The sequence below is a fragment of the Rhinolophus ferrumequinum genome, chromosome 15, assembly GCF_004115265.2.
Source record: "Rhinolophus ferrumequinum isolate MPI-CBG mRhiFer1 chromosome 15, mRhiFer1_v1.p, whole genome shotgun sequence".
Lineage (NCBI taxonomy): Eukaryota > Metazoa > Chordata > Mammalia > Chiroptera > Rhinolophidae > Rhinolophus > Rhinolophus ferrumequinum.
The window spans coordinates 36,849,265-36,864,869 of NC_046298.1; the positions used below are offsets into that span (position 1 = coordinate 36,849,265).

General features: G+C 37.4%; 1 protein-coding gene across 1 annotated transcript in view; it reads right to left on the reverse strand.

Moving 5' to 3' along the window:
- Window positions 1–8,988: 8,988 nt before the first annotated feature.
- LOC117034927 (zinc finger protein 345) overlaps window positions 8,989–15,605 on the reverse strand; it is a 97,250-nt gene continuing 90,633 nt past the window's right edge. Inside the window, exon 3 of the mRNA XM_033128411.1 lies at window positions 8,989–10,485. Coding sequence (XP_032984302.1) covers window positions 9,117–10,406 — 1,290 coding nt within the window. The 5' untranslated portion in view covers window positions 10,407–10,485 and the 3' untranslated portion in view covers window positions 8,989–9,116. The remainder of the gene's footprint in view (window positions 10,486–15,605) is intronic.

Consider the following 15,605-nt stretch of genomic DNA (forward strand, 5'->3'; position numbering starts at 1 on the left):
GGGTTTGGAGGAGGAGGCAAATGGAATGGGGGGTTTGGAGGAAGGAATGGTGCTCCACGGTGATGTGAGGAAACAGAAGGGAACAGGAAGAACACATTGCCTGGCCAGCATCAAAGCATGGACAACAGCTGCTATTTATTGAGAACTAGTCCTCCCTCAAAGGAGCCTATATTGGGCAACTTACCTGTGCAGGTCAAGGTTCCGGGGGGTCACTGAATCAATGTCAACTCTTCCCTGCCCTTCCAGAGCTCTCCTTAGGGGGTTCAAAATGCCCTGCCCCAGGCTGGTTCCATTATGTACAAGAGAAAACTGAGGACAGAGCCAGGGAGAGGAAAAGCTCCAAGGGGGGAAGTGGTAGGCAGGAAAAGTGGGTTTTGGTTACCCCTTCGTCATTCAATACACTTGGAGCTTAAGCATGAATGCTGTGACCTGGACATTCAGGGTAGGGAAGAAAATGGAAGCCCACATAGGCAGCTGCCTGGTCGTGCTGATTCCCCAGATGGGGGTGACATCAAACTTCCAAATCCAGGCTAATTCCAGCCAGGCCCCCAGGGAGCTGGACAGAACATGGCTTGTTCTCCTGGGCCTTCTGAGTCTTGGTTTCTTCCTCCCTTGTGGCATTGTTGGGGGGGGGAGGGTTGTAAGCCCCAGTCTTTGCTGGGTCACTAGCAGAAAGTTTCATTCAACCGAAATGTTTGATTTATTTGTCCTAAACTTGGAACAACTTGTCAAAACTCTTGCAAACAGAAGTTATTCCATAAATACCAGATTCCTCCTGGAGCCCCCACTAGTTTGTAATAATACCCCCTCCCTATCTTCACCCCAGGCCAGATCACAGGGAGATAGAGTTAGCTTTCACAGCCCCAGTATCTCTGGAGACCCCATGAGAAACAAGGTTCAGTAACCCAGCTCTGGTCTTTGCTAGTAGGGCAGCCATTACCCAACAAACTCCTGTGAGCCCAACCTTACCTACAGTGCATTGACCTCTTTCACCCTCGAAGTCATAACTTCATTTGCATTCCCTTTTTGCCCTAATGGTAGAAGTTCCCACCTTTAGCCAGTGGCTAGTCCTCCCACCAGTTCTGATTGTGGAGAAGGGTGGTCACCGGACACTAGAAATTTCAGGGCTGATTTCAACCAGGATTTCCAGCCTCTCCCACTTACTAACTTTAACCTTAGATAATTATTCTGTGAAACTGGCCTTTTTATCCAGTTCCCCACCCAACCAAGTTAAGTGAAATATGTCAGACTGAAATGGACAGGAACCCTGTGATTTTACTAACGTGAGATTAGAACAGAAAGTAAGAAAAAAAGAGGCAAAACAAAGACAAATTCCTAGATATATACAACACACAGTGGAGACCAGAGGGTAAAGGAAGGGGTTGGGGGGAGAATGAAATGTGTAAGGGGGGTCAAGTATAAGGTAAGCATTATGTGCTCAGCAACCAATAAAGTATGCAGGTGTTGTATAGTAAGGATGTTCATCTGAAATTTATGCAAAATTATAAACCAAAGTTTCCCCAATTTCATTAAAAAAAAAAACAAAACAGCATGTTTTGGATTTCTAAACCTGAGTCACAAATTTTGCTTACTACAACCCAATGACAAATTAGGAAGTGCCCTTGATTTTATTTTATTTTAAAAAATCAGTTCACAGAGGTGTTTAATAAATAACATTTTATTATTGAGAGTAATTTTAAAATTACAGATGCATTGCTGTTTTATGAGAACATGTCATACATGGTAATACTCAGATTTGAAAATAAGATAAACTAAAAGGTGTGTATTAAACGATCATTGATAAGTTGGCTTCGTTAAGGCCAGAAAATTTAAACATTACATTCTGTTTAGGGGTACCAATCAAATACGGAAATTGAAATAATGCTGTAATAATAAGTACATTATCCATTTCTCAATATTTTTCAATTATTTAAACTTTGTAGAAAAATTAACAATCCTCATGATTAAAAGTTGTATAAGCATACAGATTTTTTCCATGGCCTTTGACTAGGATAGGGCTTCATTGGGGACTGGCAAATTCCAACTTTTTTATATTGATCCTCTGGATCTCTCTATTATAACTTTTCCAATGAAATAACTTGAATCCATAAAAATCATACAGGATGCTATGCATCCAATAACTGAAACCCACTTAAATGAGTAATTGTGCAATTTTAAACATATGAGAATTAAGTGGAGGACGAGAGGTGTGAAGAGGATCAATTGAATGGTGGTGGATGCTAAATAGACTTATTGCCTTGTGCTTACAAATATTGAGTCCTAATGCTGTTCAATTGAAATATATGTAATCGTGGCACCCATTTTTTCACAATCACACAAAATAATTCATAAATACATCATCCATAAAAGTAAAGAATAAAGCAGGGAGGACTTTACTAAAAAATAAAAGGATCTTTATGAAATATTTAGAAAAACATCTGAGAGAAACCAATGCAAAGAGCCCTCATTAGTCTTCAGAGCCCTGATCCAACCTTTCCCTCAGATGGAGTGGCCCTCTATTTGTCCCAAAGCCTGGGAGGAGTTCCCTCCTCCTGAAAACAGGAATACTTTGTGAATTCTGCCCGGACCTGTGCAGTCCACCAAGCATGAGCTCAAAGCAGCCCAGAAACGACTGGCTGGGCACCCTCAGATCGCCGTGGGAATGCAGCACTTGAAGCTCAAACTTCATGTCTTTTGGTGGAGTCTCTTTCTGGCTGATTTCATTTATTTTATTTCTCTTACTTTTTTAGATTCATATACTTTATTTAAGGAGAGTCTGCATATAACATAATATTAGTTTCAGGGGCACAATATAGTGATCTGATATTTACAAACCTTACAATGTGACCACCACAATAAGACTAGCTGTCATCTGTCATCCTGCAAACTATCACAATATTGTGAACTGTATTCCCCTCAACTTTTCACCTATCCCCCACACTTATGCATAACAAAATATTTACATATACCTGTGGGGATGAAAATAGAAACAAACACTCATCTAGACATTGATACAGCAGATACCTGATGCATACGTGCGGATTTACACTCCCATTTAAGCAGACTCAGAACACCCCCACTTAATCAAACACACATTCAAACTAACCCAGACAATCATAGAAATTCTTATACAGACACACATGCAGATACACACAAATTTACACATGCTTGGACATCCACACATATGCATATCACAGGAACAAACACATGCATGCATGTGCGTATACACACACACACACACACACACACACACACCAAACACAGCAAGGTGCTCATTAGATTGCAGTGTCCCACAGTTAGAAACATGGCACATCAACACAACACCTGCAGCTGAAGTCAAACTTAAAATGGCTATGTCTGTCCCTGTCTGACAGAGAGAAAAAGACTCCCAAAGTGAGAGAGAGAGATCCAAGATGGCGGAGTAGACAAACACTGTCCTTGCTTCCTTCCATGAACACATTAAAATTACAACTAAATTATAGAACAATCAACCTGGAGAACTATCTGAAGTCTGGCTGAACAGTAGTTTTATAACTAAGGATATAAAGAAGCCAAGTCAAGACTGGTAGGAGGGGCAGAGATGTGAAATGGACCCCAAAACTCCGTGTGGCAGTTGAGCACAGGGAGGGATATCTCGGCCATGGAGGTTGGAGGAATGAGGGACCCCTGTCCCACATCGACCTCCCCAACACAGAGTACTGGTGCCAGAAAGAGGAGCCTCCACAATATCTGGCTGTGAAAAACAGTAAGGATTCCAACTATCCAGGTGGGATGGAAAGCTGCAGGAAACCCTCTTAAACAGCCCGCTCAACAGACTCACTCATTTAAAGGCACTAACCTAGGGCTCCAGCAGAGGGATAGTGACTCGGGGTGCATTTGAAGGTATACTCGGGGAGGAGGGGGGTACAGACTGAAGTGTGTGGCTTCAAGGCGAGGGCTGGGGACAGCTGACATTTTCCCTGTGTGGAGTCCTCCCATGCAGCCGGCGAGCAGGTGCCATCTTTTCTGTGTTGAGCCTGCCCCCCACAGGCCAAATCTGAATCTGATTGGCCTGGAGGGCTCCACTGCTCCACACTGTTTCCACACTGTTGACTCACTGGGACCTTGTCCCACCTAACCTCCCCGCCACAACTCCAAAGGCACTTTGTCAGCCAGCCCCACATGCATTGCACAATTTCTTGAAAAACTATCATAATCTGTGGGCCCCAGATGAGTAGTTCCAGCTCGCACTGGCACAAAACCAGAAACTACATTAACCTGGTGACCATAACTCTTCCCATTCTAGTGACTACCTGAGACCCTGCCTCATCCAACTCGTGAACCACATGAGGCTTTATCAGGGACTGAACCTTAAGGGAGACAGCAGGTGGCAGCAGATGTCTGGGTGTCCTGGCTTTTGGGGGGAGCTACCCCAGGCCTGGTATGAGTGGAAGTCATCCTCACTTCGCAGCGTGGCCTCTCCCATGTGCTTCCGGTGTTAGCACAGGCAGCAAACAACTACGGATCACTTCAAGTCGTTCTCAGTCTAGTTATGGATGACGCAGCGACCTGGCTCACATTGGTATTATGAACAAACATTGCACTCTATCCGGCTGAGGCAGTCAGTTGGCAGCTCACAGTAGCCTACAGCTGCCCAGCTCGAAGTTGAGCCATTATTCACAATCTTAGCTGTAGAGGGCACAGCTCACTGGCCCATGTGGGAATCGAACCGGCGACCTCGGCATTAGGAGCACATTAGGAGCACTGATATTTGTTCAATTTAAGGTGTACCATAGATCATGTAGGTTTTCTTTGCTCTTTTTCATTCTTTTCAGCTCCAACCACCTGAGCCACCTGGTCTCCCTGAAAAACAGTCCATTTTTAACTGATAGCAATGTAAATTCTTTTACTCCTCACCTTTTATGTTTTTGATTTTACCATTTACCTCTTTTTATATTGTGTATTCATTTAAAAATTACAGTAGCTAATTTTTGTACTCTTTTTCCATTAACCTTTATACCATAGTTAAATGGTTAACCCACCATCATATTACAGAAGAAGAGTTTTCTAAATCTAACTGTATATCTAACTTACTAGTGTGTTGTATATTTTTGTATGTTGCCTTATTATGAATTAGCATTTTTTCATTTCAGCTTGAAGAACTAACTTCAGCATTTCTTATAAGGTGGATCTAGTGGTGATGAACTCCCTTAGGTTTTCTATGGGAACTTTTATTGCTCCTTCATTTCTGAAGATAACTGTTGGATATTCTTCACTGGCATTTTTTCAACACTTTGAATATATCATTCCACTCTCCTGGCCGGTAGGTTTTCTTCTGAGTAATCCGCTAATAGCCTAATGGGGGTTCCTTTGTGTATTACATTTTTTTCTCTTATTGTCTTTAGAATTTTCTGTCCTTGATTTTTGAAAATTTCATTATAATGTGTCTAGGAGGTCATTTTAAATTGAGATAATAGGCTGATCTGTTATATTCATGAACTTGGATATCCAGTGTCTTCCCAGCTTCTGTAGTCCAGTGTCTTCCCAGCTTCTGTAGTCCAGTGTCTTCCCAGCTTCTGTAGTCCAGTGTCTTCCCAGCTTCTGTAGTCCAGTGTCTTCTGCAGTTCTCAGCTATTTTTTAAAACTAAACTTTCTTGCTCTTTCTCTTCCTCCTTTCTAGAATTCCAGTGATTCTGGTATTTGTTCAATTTAAGGTGTACCATAGATCATGTAGGCTTTCTTTGCTCTTTTTCATTCTTTTCACTTTGTCCTGCTCTGACTGGGTTATTTCAAAGTTCCTATCCTCTAGCTCTCTGATTCTATCTTGTCTGGTCTCTTCTGCTGTGGATGCTCTTTATTGCATTTTTCATTTCACTCATTCAATTATTCAGCTCCAGAATTTGTTTGGTTCATTTTTATGATTTCTCTTTGTTAAGTTTCTCATTTGGTTTATGTACTGTTTTCCTGATTCATTAAATTGTCTTCTGTGTTTTCTTATAGCTCATTGAGTTTCCTCAGAACAGACATTTTGATCTTTTTGGGGGGCAAATCACAGAACTCTGTCTTTGAGTTGAGTAACTGGAGGATTATTGAGATATTTTTATGATGTCATGTTAGTTTGGTTCATGTTTTTTGGAGTTTTGCATTGCTATTTTCACATATGAGGTAGCAGTCACCTCCTCCAATCATTACTAGTTGCCTTTAGGTGGGAGATACTTTTTGTTGGTCCTGTTTATATTTGGGGCTTTCCCTGATGTTGTATGGATACATCTGCTCCATGCTTCTTGCTTCCTCATTGCAAAATCTTAAGCTTTTATGTCTTTTTTAAACCTTACAACTCACCAGGCTAGCTGTGGGAAACCTATTTTTTTTTTCTCTAAAGTGGAACAACAGCTCAAATCTGTGATTTCTCCCTCGCCCACAGACTCTGGCCTATTTTCTGCATGCACGTCCTGACTATCAGAACTGGCCTCACTGCTGCACTTGGGAGTGTGTGCAAGAAGCCAGCCACAGAATGGGGGAGAGGTGTAGGTTTAACATTTGAAGCACTGGGGGTGCCTGCAAGCCAGGTGGGAGGAATCCTCAGGTGAGATTTTCCCAGCAACTTGTAGTGGGCTTCTTGCCCATGTTGAATGCAGTCAGTAGGAACCACATTCCTTTAATGAACTCTGATATTCTTAACTGCCTTTTTCCTGATCTACACCCTCCCCAATGTCATGAAGGTATTGCCTGAATACTCCAGGGGCTACAGGAGAGAAACAGTCTCTCCATGTCCTGTATAGCTAGGGAAGCTGGGAACTCACCACTCTCTTTCCCCTGTGAGAGAGGTCATGGCTGGCTAGTTCAGCCCCATGTTGTGCTGCCAAGAGGGAAGGGGCAGCACTGTCAAAGTTCATCTTACCTTTTTCAATCCATTCATATATATGTACACACACACACACACACACACACACACACACACACACACAGAGGGTGTCAAAAAATGTATACACATTTTAAGAAAGGAAAAACCTGTACTAAAATTACACTGATGGTAACCACTTTGAGCACCTCTTGCAATTGCATGATTTGTATTCATCTTTTGTTATCAGTATATATTACAATTTTAATACAGTTTTTTCCTTTCTTAAAATGTGTATACATTTTTTGGAATATATATATATATTCATATAATATATATATTATATGATAATATAATAATATATATTATTATAATATAATATAATATATATATAATATATATAATTATATAATATATATTATAATTATATAATATATATTATATAATATTCATATAATAATATATATATTATATGAATGTGTGTGGGTGTCTGCCAAAATCAGCACTCTCCAGGTTGTCAGGCTCCCTGACTGTGACCAAGGGCTGGGGCTTGTTCAGAATCCTGCTGGTTCCACAGTCGGTACCAAGGACTGTTTTCCTATTACTTGATGCACAGATGGGCAATGGGCAATACTCCTCTCAGGTCCTTTAGTGTATGGTGTTGGATCCCACAACTCCCACAGAGGCACTTTTGTTTGTGGATGGATACCCAATTTTTGTTGTTAAAAGGGATGGTGACAAAACAGAGGGGCGTCTTCATTCCTCAGTTTTCAAATTTTTATGAAGGAGCTACCTTATTTTTATTTTTACCTTAGGAAATTTTATGATGCATTTTGCCTTCTTACACTTTACAATCTTATTTTTCTTTAAGATGAATTATCCCTTGTTCAATAAGGAATGAATGTTGATTACACTTGTCCTTTATTCATTTACGTGAATGTCTTTTTTCCACTATTATGTCTTTGATATTGAGTAAAATATGGATCACGGTTAAAAGTTTTTCCATAAATAACAGAGATTGAGAAGATAATGGTGATGGCTAATACTAACCAATTACTACATGATAGGCACAATTATAAAATCCACATAATAAGTCTCTGGAGTACATTACCACAAACACATTATATATGCATATAAAAGGATCTAAAAGTAAAAGTAAGCTGGTTAATGGGGAAAAACTGAGGTCAGAATGTTGGTCAAAGGGAAACAGTTTTATGTATAATGTGTAACTCTTAAAAAGCAGAAGGTATCCACATATCATCTCTGAAAAGCACAATAAATAAAGCAGACACATTCAAAAGGAGCCATCAAGGTAACTCTTTATAATGGCAAATTTTTCAATATTTAACAAAACAGGGTTTTGATAAAGACAAGTGAATACTTTCAAGCCAATAAAATAGCAACAATATATTTAACAAAGAATATAAAAAGCTAGTTATAGTATAGCATAATCACGCTTTCTTTAAAAAACAATGAGATAGAGTCTTAAAAGGTTTGCTCCAAAAGTTTGAGTAATTGTCTATGAATGGTAAGAGTACAGGTAACTGTATCTACTTTATTGTTTATATTTACATTTTTATAAAAGAAAATTGCTTTGTAAAAAGAAGAGTATAAACTTTATAAAAGGAAAATAAAACAATCTTCCAAAACAAAAGGTACAGATTCACAAGATATTAAAGTATAGTTAAAAGTAACAGTCACTTAATGCAACAGGGTGAAACAGATACAAAACACAGATATGCAACTTTAAAAAATAAAGACTGATCTTATATCCAAGCCTTACGTGTATAAAAATATTACTTACTATCAAAGAGGCAATAAAAAGTACAAAAATAGATATGGTTATTGAATAAATGCTAAGAGGATGAGAAATGGGGGAGGTAAAAAGGGTAAATTTAGACCCTCAGTAAATAATTTAAGATAATTTTGATATGTATCAGTAATTCTGTATAATCCACAAAAAGTTAAGAACATTAAAAAATAATAAAAGTAGAATTAGCCCCCAAATGAATTTTTCAATGTTTAAAATGAAGCTAAAATATGGGAAAAGGTTTTTCAATTTTTCATATTCACAAGTAAGAATTTTCCAAAAGTAATGAAGGAATGACTATAAAGATCTTCAAATATTTATTTTATTGTTTGTTGGGTTTTTTTTTTTTTTTTTTTTTTGTATACTAATTCAGACTGACTAAGTGGTAAAGCAAAAGTAAGGCAATTGTACCTTAATTACATTTGTAGGGACACTCACTAGCATGATTTCCTTATGTATCATGTATCCTTCCAATTGAATTCTAATTCATAGAGTTTCCAATTCACAGAGCTCGTCACCAGTATGACTTTTCTTATGTTGTTGAATCTCTGAACCCCTCCCAAAAGCTTTCCCACATGCCTTACATTCATAGGGTTTCTCACCTGTGTGTATTCTCTGGTGCCGATTAAGAGCTGAGCCACAACTAAAGGCCTTCCCACATTCTTTACACTCATAGGGTTTTTCACCAGTGTGAATTCTCTGATGTTGAGTGAGGTCTGAAACACTACCAAAGGCTTTCCCACATTCCCTACACTCATAAGGTTTCTCACCAGTGTGTATTCTTTGATGCTGAATAAGTTTTGAACCACTTCTAAAGGCTTTCTCACATTCCTTACACTCATAGGGTTTCTCACCAGTGTGAATTCTCTGATGTTGAGTGAGATCTGAGCCACTATTAAAAGCTTTTCCACATTCCTTACACACATAAGGTTTCTCACCAGTGTGAATTCTTAGATGTCGAGTAAGGGCTGATCCAAAGCTAAAAGCCTTCCCACATTCATTACATATATATGGTTTCTCACCAGTATGAATTCTCTGATGCCGAGTCAGAGCTGAACCACTACTAAAGGCCATTCCACATGCTTTACATTCATAAGGTTTCTCACCAGTATGAATCCTCTGATGTTGAGTAAGGTTTGAACCACTGCCAAAGGCCTTCCCACAGTCCTTACATTCATAAGGTTTCTCACCTGTGTGAATTCTGTGATGCCGAGTAAGGGCTGATTCAAAACTAAAGGACTTCCCACATTCCTTACACTCATAAGGCTTTTCGCCACTGTGAATTATCTGATGCCGAATAAGGCCTGATCCAAAACTAAAGGCTTTCCCACATTCTTTACATTCATATGGTTTTTCACCAGTATGGATTCTCTGATGATGAGTAAGGTTTGAGCCACTACCAAAGGCCTTCCCACATTCATTACATTCATAAGGTTTCTCACCAGTGTGAATTCTTTGATGGTAAGCAAGGTTTGCACCACTACCAAAGGCCTTGCCACATTCCTTACATTCATAAGGTTTTTCACCAGTATGAATACGCTGATGTCGAATAAGGACTGATACAAAACTAAAATCTTTCCCACATTCCTTACATTCAAGGAGTTTCTCATCAGTATGAATTCTTTGATGCTGGGTATCAAAAGTGGGCATGTCTTCAGGAGTAAATATCATAATATGTCCTTCCTGAGATTCCTGTTTTCTCTCAAAATGGCTTTTAAATTCCCAATCACCTCTGAAACTTGAACACTCAAGGCTGTTTCTAATAAGTCTTTCCATTATCTCCCATCAGGATGATTCTATTGCATAAATATCCTTTTCCAGAAATAATGTGTTGGTCTCAACCTTGATTCACATTCTGAAAGAAAATATAAAAGGAAACATTCATTTTTGTGTTCTGGTACAAATGAAACTTTTATAATAGATATTTAAAGACTTCACTGAAACTGATTTTCATAAAAACCACAGTTCTCAAATATCACTGGGCGATTTGACAAATTCATAAGGAAGGTAGGAAGAATGAGAAGTCACACTGGAAATTGCAAAGGAGTTATTTAAGAAACAGATTAAGTCAGTTGTTCCTAAATAATTATTTAGATAAAAATCCCCTACAGTTGTGGGGAACTTAATACAAATAAAGATGTCCAGGCCCCATTCCAATTTTTTTTAGAGAATAAATCTAGTGATATACACATTTTAAAATGAGGGTAATTACCATTTAACCCATTTCTTAGGTAATTACCATTTAACCCATTTGTTTGGAGCATTAAGTAAGTATACCTGGAAAAGAAAATCTAGGATAGTTTGTTTCTTAGATCAAGTAACAAACATAAATTGCATATAATCTAAAGGAGAATGAAGAGAAAGTTACTCCAGATATAGAAGTATCCTGATGAAAGATTAATGTATTGAATGAGTCTGGAATGAGCAATGGAGAGGGAAGATTCTCCTAAGGTTAGAATGTGGTTTGTTTATGCCATTGGATAAAATCCATGTTTGCCTAGGAAGTCTATGAGGCTAATCTTGGGAGAACAGACGAGGAGGCTCAGCAAAGGCTATAGCAGAATAATTGAGAACGTAGCTTTAAAGTCAGAGAGAAGGGAAGAGAAGATAAAAGGTAATGTGATACCATTGAAAGATTACAAGAAGGAAGCAGAAAAATGAGTATTCTGAACACCAGTTCTGATGATTATTGAATGATTCTGAAATCACACATAATATACTTATGTAGTTGTATAAAGTAACTGCACAGTGTTTGGTAACTATTATTTTGGAAGACTTATAAGTCATAAAAGAGACAAGGAAAAGGAACAATTTAAAGACATCAATTAAGACTCAGCAAATGCCTCAAGTACCAAAAGGTGAAAACATCTCAGCTCCATTCTCCTCCTCTAACACTCATACAGAAAGTTTGTTTAAAATAAGCCTAAATGTGTTTTGAAATTGTTCTTTCCATCTCCACTGTCAATAGATAAACCAAGCCAAAATTATCTTTTAGCTGTACATGAAACAACATTTTATCTAGCTGCTTGCATTTCCAGTTTTGCACCCTTACCAGCCAAAGTGATATTCAGTCGAGCACTGCTCTGCTCAAATGTTTCAATTGTTTTCCATCATCCTTAGGATAAGACCCACAGCCTTAACTTGGTCATAAATTACTCTATGATCTACCTCCTGACTGACTCTTCAACCTGGTACCTTTAACCTTCAACATTAAGCTATAGCTACAATGGCCTTCTCAGTTCTTCAAATGCACTAAACTGTCAAACACACACACACACACACACACACACACGATTTAATTTGCTTGAAATATTCTTCTATACTCCCATTCCCACTGCCCCCACTCTTGGCCTTGCACATTCCTGGCCATTATTTGGGTCTCTGCTAAACGGCATATCTTAATAAAGATATTTTCTGAATACTCAGTCTTAATTACGCACATCTTGCTATTATTTTTTCTTCTTCTTCCTTTCTTTGTGTTTTGTTTTCGTAATAATTACACATTTGTCCCCTACAATTGCAAATTTCATAAGTTTTTGAATTTTTGCTTAATGTCTGTCTGCTACAATAAGCCAAGCTTCAGGAAGGCAAGGATAACATCTGTTACTTTAATCAATTTGAACCCTGGAACATGCAAAAAGATCAAAATAAATTTACTAAATGGCTAGTATAATAAATTAGTTTAAAATTTTATCATCCTTAAACTTCTAAGATAAAGATTTCTCTAGAAAGAGTTTATACTTTCAAACAGGACACGCGGATCACATACAGTTATTCCTACACTCTAAAACTTCACTGAAAGAAAAAGGATTTTTTAAAAAAGAAACAAACCCACAAGTCAAAGAGAATTAAAGATGAAATAGAGGCAACAAAACTTTTAAAGTTGGAAAGCATGAAGATAAATGATGACTAACTTAACAAACCAAAAAAAGATGAAACCTAACCCCAAAGTAAGCAAAACCCAGAAGGGGATGATTGATATTGCAGAACCTCAGAAACACTTAAGAAATGGGGGCATTACATCTCTAAGAAAGTCTACTAGTTGGCATGTAAAAAGTTAAATGTTTTGAAACTTTTCTTTTTGAAATTGCTCTGTGTCCACTCTAAAATACAGATAGGCAAATGACATGCATATTTGAGGAAAGCTTGTATAAGAGATTAAACAAAGCTCAAAGGAATTTAGAAAAGAAACTACATAGAAAAACAAGGACAATTCCAGAAGCCACCATTAATATCCTTAGTGGGATATGAAAAGCTATTCCACATGACAGAAAAATAGGATAACATAAAAGGAATAAGACACTAAAAAGAATTCTTAAAAAGTGGGAATAAAAACAAATAATTAGAAGGGCTAAAAGATAAATGAAAGAAATCTTTTAAAAACAGAAAAAAATACGGAAATGCAAAAATAGGAAAGAAAATTGGAACTTCATGCAAGGCAGTTCAACATCTAAGGAGCGGAGATCACTTTTAAAAGTGTGCTAAGCACCTTCCAAGTCTCAGGCAGCAGACTAGAAGGAAGGAGGGAACCTGAAAATCGCCATTTTGAAATCGCCTAATTAATTGATTCGGGCAAGGATACTCAATGGATTCTAAAATCAGAAAGTGAATGGTTGTTGGAAAAAGGGAAACTCACTTAGTCTCATAACATCACTACACAATTTTTTTTTCACTAATTATAAAGGGAAAATATACCTTTATACTGGAAAGATTTGGTATTCACCACCTTTAACGTTAAGTGATAAAACCTGGCATCACCAATAGTGGAACAACCTGACATTATGTGATTTCCGATGAAATGCAATAAAAGGTACACTACCATATCTACCTAGGTATTATACGAGTACTTGCCAAAAACACTTAAGTTGAATCTAAACCTCCTATTTCCATGAGAAAGGCATCAGACAAATGGAGGCTGTGAGAAAGTCTATAAAACAACTGTCCTGTATTCTCCAAAAAATTCTTGTCATATAAAACAAACAAAAACGAGAGGCTGTTCTAGATTAAGAGAGACTAAAGAGACCCAGCAACCAAAATAGTACATCAATCTTGACTGGATCCCAGATCAAGCAAACAACCAAATAAATAAACAAAACAGATAACATCAACTAAAAAAAGACATTTTGGGGAACCTCTGGAAATATTTGAACAAGAAATGTTTTAAGTGATATTAGTAAGTTAATGTTAATATGCATAGATTTGCTATGTCATTATTATTGTTTGGAAAAGTCCTTATACTAAGGAGATGCATGCTAAAAGTATTAAGGATAAAATATCAGAATGTCACCAACTCATTTTCAAATGATTCAGAGAGAAAAAGTGTGTGTGTGTGTGTGTGTGTGTGTGTGTGTGTTTAGAAAGATACAGCAAATGTGACAAAATGTCAACAATTGGTGATTTTAGGTGATGGCTATATTAGGTTCATTGGAATAGCCTTTCAATTTTTCTGTATGTTGAAAATTTTTCAAAAAAAATAGAATTTACATATTCTTTTTAAAAATACCACTTTAAGAAAAATGTCCAGAACTGAAGGATATGAATGTCCACATTTAATGGGCTTATTTGCATAAAAAATAAAAATGATTCCCACTAAGATATATTTTCACTAGGATGCTGGGAACAAAGAAAAGACCCTAAAAAGGATCCAAAGAGTTGAAACAGGGCATAAACAAAAGACCAGGAATGAAAATGGCTTTAGAGTTCTGAACAATATTCTAATCCAAAAGTCCTAACTTCAAAATCGTGAAGGAAAATAATTTTAAATAGAATTTCATGCCCTGCCATGCAATCAATATATTGGTTGAAAAAGCCCTTTTCAGATATACCAACACTCACAAACTTAACACACTTACCCCTTTTTGCACACCACCTCTATCAAAAACCAATTTTGAATTTTGGAGTTTTCATGGAGTAAATGAAGAAATTGGGAGGCATGGAATCCAAGAAATAAAAACACGACGAAAGAACAGCACAGGATTAAAATATAAGGCAAGTTCTAGAATAATAATTGTACAAGTACAGTCTGCAGAAAAGATCAAAGGTTGTAGGAAGGCTGTTATTAAAGACAGGAAACTGACAGATTTCCAAAGATTTATTTTCTGGCAGACTTTGAATATGAATCAGTGATAGATAATGGACGAGGCAATACTCTTCCTTAAAAAAAAAGGTAATATTAGTTACGTAGAAAACAAAGTTGTATAACAATGTAAACATGATTCATAGCTCAGTTATGAATAAAGTCCATTATAAAGAGTAAATAAATAAGTCACAAGACAGGAGAAGATATTTATAAAATATTTGTCAGTCAAAGATCTAGCATCCAAAATATAAAGATATTTGTCAAGTTATTAATAAAAAAGCTAAATAAACAAAGAGAAAAGGAACTACTAAATAAATGGAAAAATATGTTGTATAATAAAGAAGTTGGTCTTTGTTTCAGGTTCCTAGAATAGTTTCTAAAACCCTTGGAATTTCTCAACCGATAAAAGTTTCTTTGTTATTGGATCACACCTGAATTTATGCTAATAAGGTGACTCATGGTACACGTGTAGGTAATTTCAGGATTGGGGCTGCTAGAAAGACTGAGCCAGCCCAACCTCTGGGAGAGGGGAGTAGAGCTAGAGATTGATTTAACTATTAATCAATCATGCCCACATAATGAAACCCCATTAAAACCTCTGGACACTGAAGCTCAAGGGAGCTTCCTACTTGGTGAATACATTGATGTGCCAGAAAAATGACACACTCTGATTCCACAGGGAAAGGGCACAGAAGCTCTGTGTTTGAGTTCCTTCCAGACCTTGCTCTATGCATCTCTTCATTTGGCTATTCCTTACTTGTATCCTTATTGTTTATAATAAAACTTTAATTATAAGTATAGTGGTTTCCTGCATACTATGAGTAATTCTAGTAAATTATTAAATCTGATGGGGAGGGCAGTCATGGGAACTCCTCCCCAATCAGATTTGTGGCCAG